This window comes from Neophocaena asiaeorientalis, unplaced genomic scaffold (assembly GCF_003031525.2).
Source record: "Neophocaena asiaeorientalis asiaeorientalis breed wild unplaced genomic scaffold, Neophocaena_asiaeorientalis_V1.1 scaffold357, whole genome shotgun sequence".
NCBI lineage: Eukaryota > Metazoa > Chordata > Mammalia > Artiodactyla > Phocoenidae > Neophocaena > Neophocaena asiaeorientalis.
The window spans coordinates 2,802,315-2,807,866 of NW_020173270.1; the positions used below are offsets into that span (position 1 = coordinate 2,802,315).

Below are 5,552 nucleotides of genomic sequence, written 5' to 3' on the forward strand. Positions count from 1 at the left end.
AAAAAAAAAAAAAAAAAAAAAAAGAAGCAGGTGGTGATCCTTATTTTTGTTTCTTTGGGTTTTAAAAAAATTTTTTTTTATTGAGGTATAGTTGATTTACAACGTTGTATTAGTTTCGGGTGTACAGCAAAGTGATTCAGTTCATATACATATATATACATATTCTTTTTCAGATTCTTTTCCATTATAGGTTATTCCAAGATATTGAATATAGTTCCCTGTGCTATACAGTAGGTCCTTGTTGCTTATCTATTTTATATATAGTGCTGTGCATCTGTTGTTTCATTTGTCTTTACCTTTTTTTAAGAAGGTAATAATTACTTATAGTAAAAAAATTCAAACAATGCAGAAGTATATAAAATTAGAAGTGAAGATTTCCCTGTGCCCCATTGTTATACTCAGGGGTCACCACTAGGTTAGGTCCTATTCACAAGCTCAGTCATGTAAATATAACATCAAATATAATCGAATTTATAAGTTCACACAATTTTCTGAACACAAATGGTATCACTTAACATACAGTCCTCTGTGCTGTCCAACACAGTAGCTACTAATCATATATGGCTGTTTACACTGAAATCTATTAAACTTAAATAAAATGAAGCATTGATTCTTCAGTTGCACTAGCCTCACTTAAGTTCTCAGTAGCTCCATTGACTGGTGACTACTGTAGATCTAGAACATGTTCATTGTCATAGAAATTTCTTTTGGACAGCTCTATTCTACTATTACTTTCTTTTTCATGTAACCAAGAGCAGCAAAATTTGCCAAGGGTTGAAGTTGAGCAATGGGCACATGGGAGTTTGTTATACTATTTTTCCTACCTTTGAATGTTTAAATACTTCTATAGTTAAAAAACTTAAGAAAATAATGATTGGGGCAATTTTCCAAGTCAGTTCACATGACCAAACTTAAGCTTTTTATCAGCTGTATAGCATTCCATTATATCCATGGGCTCTAACTGTGCCAGAGATAGCTAGGTAGCCCAAGATCAAACAAAAACTTCACACTCTCCTTTCCGTGGTGTAGAATTGACAGTAGGAGGCAACTACCCTGCCATGGACTACATTTCCCAGCTCACCTTGCGTCCAGGTATGGTCACGTGACCATGAACGGGCATTGACGTGTGTCACCGCAGAGCCTGAGTTTTAATAATGTGGCTTCGCCACCGTCTGCAGAGTCTCTGAGATACTAGTATGGCTGAGCCACGAAACAGAAAGCATCTGGGTCCCCGAATCACTACATGTAGGAATACCACCCACCAGCCAGAAATATCCTCATTGGGCTCTTAAACAAACAAGAATGAAATTCTTTTTCTTAAGCCACTGACAGTTTGGGGTTTATTTGTTACAGTAGCTTGAGCTGGTCTCACAAATGCAACAATTTATCCAGCCAGTCCCCTGGTGTAAGCATACATTTAGTTTATTCCAAGTTGTTACCATGGTTTTTTTCCCCAGCGGACAAAACACCCCATTCAGAGGCCACACTTCACTGCTGCAAGATGCCATAAGCTATCCCTACACCAACACCCACACACCATCTCAGGAGGAACGAGGGTAGGGTGAGGAGGTTTGAAAGATTAACTCTTCGTACCATAAAGGCTGAGTTTCCCAAATAAGGCTGGGCCAGGAAACTGAGACACTGAGAACACAGAACTGGCCATGTTTCTCCTCCTGGATCCAGCAGGAGCTTGTGTGGAAGATCAGAATACCGAACAAAACATCTAAAAATGCACTTTTTTTTCCCACGTTGAGTTGTAGTTTAAATAAATCCCATCCCCATCCCCACTGCCCCATCATTCATGAAGCTCTTCTCACACATGCCAGGTAGTATACAACGTTACCTCTTTGGTTTTAAGCTTCACAACATCCCTGTGACATAGGAACCCTCGTTACCTGTATCTCGCAGCTGAGGAAACTGAAGATCAAAGAGGTCGTGTGACCTGCCTGAGGTCACACAGCAAGTTTAAGGCACAAGAGAAAAAGCTTGGGTGGGAACCAGGAGACCTGGATGTTATCCCTTGCTCAGCCACGGACTAGTCTGTGGCAAGTGTCCAGCTGTGTCTCAGCCTACTGGGTCAGAAGATTCTCCTCCCCGCCACACTGGGCATATAGATTCCCCAACTTACGTCTTGCCGTTGATTCCAGTGAGGGTAATGTGAACATTCCCCAGGTGTATATACCACAACACCCTGTGAAGAAAGAAAAGAAAAACACCATGACCCATCAAGAAGCTCTTTGGACTCAACCTGAAAAACTACTCTTGATGTAGCCTCATAGAAGTGGGTTTCATGAGCTTAGATGAAAGCCCCAAGCGAATGACAAGCATACATTATTTTATATAACATTCACAGCCACCATTCCTGCTTTTCTGCACTTCATTTTCGTTTTTCATTTTGTTTGTATTATCTTCATTTTTTTTTCATTTACAAAGAGTTCCAGATGATTTTCAAAAACATACATTGAGGAAATTCCCTGGAGGTCCAGTGGTTAGGACTCCGCACTTCCACTGCAGGTAACATGGGTTCGATCCCTCATCGGGGAACTAAGATCCCGCAAGCCGTGCAGCACGGCCAAAAAGAAAAAAAAAAGAAAGAACCTACTGTATAGCCCAGGGAACTCTACTCAGTACTCTGTAATGACCTATATTGGAAAAGAATCTAAAAAAGAGTGGATATATGTATATGTATAACAGATTCACTTTGCTGTACACCTGAAATTAACACTACATTATAAATCAATTATACCCTAATAAAAATTAGAAGGACAAAAAAATCCCCATACATTGAAACATGCATTCTCAAAAGAAATGATATCTGCCCCCAAGAGCAAAACTTGGTTCTTGGAGAGAGACGAAAAAAATCTTACTCTTCATGTATAAGACACATACAGATATACATATAATATATAAATAAGTATATAGTATATCTGTAGTATTAAATTTTAATGGGAGGGTAAGACAATTTTTTTAACATCTAAAAGGCAGTGCAGCCCCCCGCAACATTCAGCTCCTCTCCATCATCACATCATATCATCATCACCACCATCATCAATGTCAACATCACCACTCTTTGCTTATTAAGGGCAGAATAGAGTACTAATGGCCAGCACCAGTGCTGACACCCCAAAGAAACAAGTCTGCATCTTAGCATTTGAGGTCCACAAATTACCTGCTCCTTCTAATGAAACCCGCCAGTCGACAAGTCCCACGGACCCAAACTCCCAACTTTCTTCTTTTCACTAACTGAAATTCTCTCGCTCTTTACTTATTTTAAAGGCAACAGTACATCGTGTTTAAGCATACCAGCACTAGGGTCAAAATGCTTGCGCTTAAAACTCTGGCTTCACCAATTACAGACTACGTGGCCTTGGGAAAGTTACCTAATCTCTTTGTGACCACATTTTCTCCTCAGTGAAATAAGGCAAACGGGTCCAATGTACAACACAGAGAAAACCCACACTTGTTGCTTAGATAAGGTCTCCCATTCTTAGAGTTGAACCAAAGACCAAAACTCACGAGACCCGTGAAGGAAACCATGGCATGAAAGATAAGCAAGACCCAGAAAAACTGAGAGCTGAAGAAAAGAAAATGGCTCCATCTCATTGTTCAGGCCTTAGCACAAACATCACTTCTGCAGAAATACCTTCCCCTGACTTCCCTCTTCTACGTAAGCCCCAGTCACACACTATGACGATTTCCTTCAGAGCGCTGGCCACTCCCTGAAATGCTTTTGTTTATTTGCTATTTGGAGCGGCATAGTTTAGAGCTGTACAGACTCTGGATCCGGGATGCCTGTTTTTAAATCCTAGCTCTACCCCTTACTAGCTAAATGGTCTTGGGCAAGTTATTTAATCTCTTTTGCCTCATTTTTCTCCTCTGTAAGATGGGACTATTTTATTGGAATTGGGGTAGAGTTGCTTTACAATGCTGTGTTAGTTTCTGCCGTACAGCGAAGTAAATCAGCTATGTGTATACATAGATCCCCTCTCTTTTGGATTTCCTTCCCATTGAGGGTGCCACAGAGCATCGAGTAGAGTTCCCTGTGCTATGCAGAAGGTTCTCGTTAGTTATCTATTTTATACACAGTAGTGTATATCTGTCAATCCCAATCTCTGTATTCATCCCACCCCCGCCCTTTCCACCCCTTGGTGTCCATATGTTTGTTCTCTACATCTGTGTCTCTATTTCTGCTTGCAAATAGGTTCATCTGTACCACTTTTCTAGATTCCACATACACGCGCAAATATACGATATTTGTTTTTCTCTTTCTGACTTACTTCACTCTGTATGACAGTCTCTAGGTCCATCCACGTCTCTACAAATGACCCAATTTTGAAAATAAAAACAAAAATAAACAAGCGTGACCTAATGAAACTGAAAAGCTTTTGCACAGCAAAGGACACCATAAACAAGACAAAAAGACAACCCTCAGAATCAGAGAAAATATTTGCAAATGAAGAAGCTGACAAGGGATTAATCTCCAAAATACACAAACAGCTCCTACAGCTCAATATCAAAAAAGCAAACAACCCAATCAAAACATGGGTGGAAGACCTAAATAGACATTTCTCCAAAGAAGACATACAGATGGCCAAGAAGCACATGAAAAGATGCTCAACATCGCTAATTACTAGAGAAATGCAAATCAAAAGTACAATGAGGTATCACCTCACACCGGTCAGAATGGCCATCATCAAAAAAGCTACAAACAATAAATACTGGAGAGGGTATGGAGAAAAAGGTGGGAACGCACTGTTGCACTGTTGGTGGGAATGTAAGTGGGTACTGCCACTATGGAGAACAGTATGGAGGTTCCTTAAAAAACTAAAAATGGAACTACCATAGGACCCAGCCATCCCACTAGCCTGAGAAAATGGGACTATTAATGACCCAATATCAGAGGCGTTTAGCGAAGACTGAATGCATTCTCTATTTGAGGAACTTAGAACCGTGCTACTTGGGAGGTTGCTATCACCGTTAGTGGCTTTCTTTCTTCCTATCTCCTCCCACCGGTATGTCAGCCTCACAAGGGCAGAAACCTTGTCTGTTTGTTCACCGCTCTCTTCTCAGTGCCTAAAACAGCACCCAGCATACCGTGGGTGCTCAGGAAATACATGTCAACTGAATGACTATAACGAAACTCTTCCTTGACAGATCAATTCCCTGAACCGACTGATTTTGGTCAAAGGCTCCCCAGCGAAGATGTTTGCAGTGTCCAGCCTAGAATTATGATCTCTTGGCTGGACAGTTGAGGCCCTCCCTTTTCCTTACCGTCTATTTCCAGTGCAGGCTCTCCCCAGACCCCCTATTCAAGCTCATACTCACCCCAAAAGAGGAGAAAACTGAAGCTCCACATCGTGCAGGTTCTGTCATTCAATGAAGAGTACTTTCTCGCTGTTCCCACGGTTTTCAGTAACAGAGGGTGTGGGGAGAGGGGAAGGGCAGAGCCAGAATTGCTCAATGCAGCCGAGGCGTCATGGCCCCTTTTGCTGAGTTGCCTCCACTCATAAAGGAGAGTCTGACAAACCTCTAATCCTCTCCTTTCTCCACAG

At 41.3% G+C, this 5,552-nt stretch overlaps 1 protein-coding gene across 1 annotated transcript in view; it reads right to left on the reverse strand.

Moving 5' to 3' along the window:
- Positions 1 to 5,552, reverse strand: part of ADGRE1 (adhesion G protein-coupled receptor E1) — a 45,594-nt gene extending 40,042 nt beyond the window's left edge. Inside the window, exons 1-2 of the mRNA XM_024745766.1 lie at positions 5,326 to 5,552; positions 2,129 to 2,191 (exon numbers count right to left, since the gene is read on the reverse strand). Coding sequence (XP_024601534.1) covers positions 2,129 to 2,191; positions 5,326 to 5,356 — 94 coding nt within the window. The 5' untranslated portion in view covers positions 5,357 to 5,552. The remainder of the gene's footprint in view (positions 1 to 2,128; positions 2,192 to 5,325) is intronic.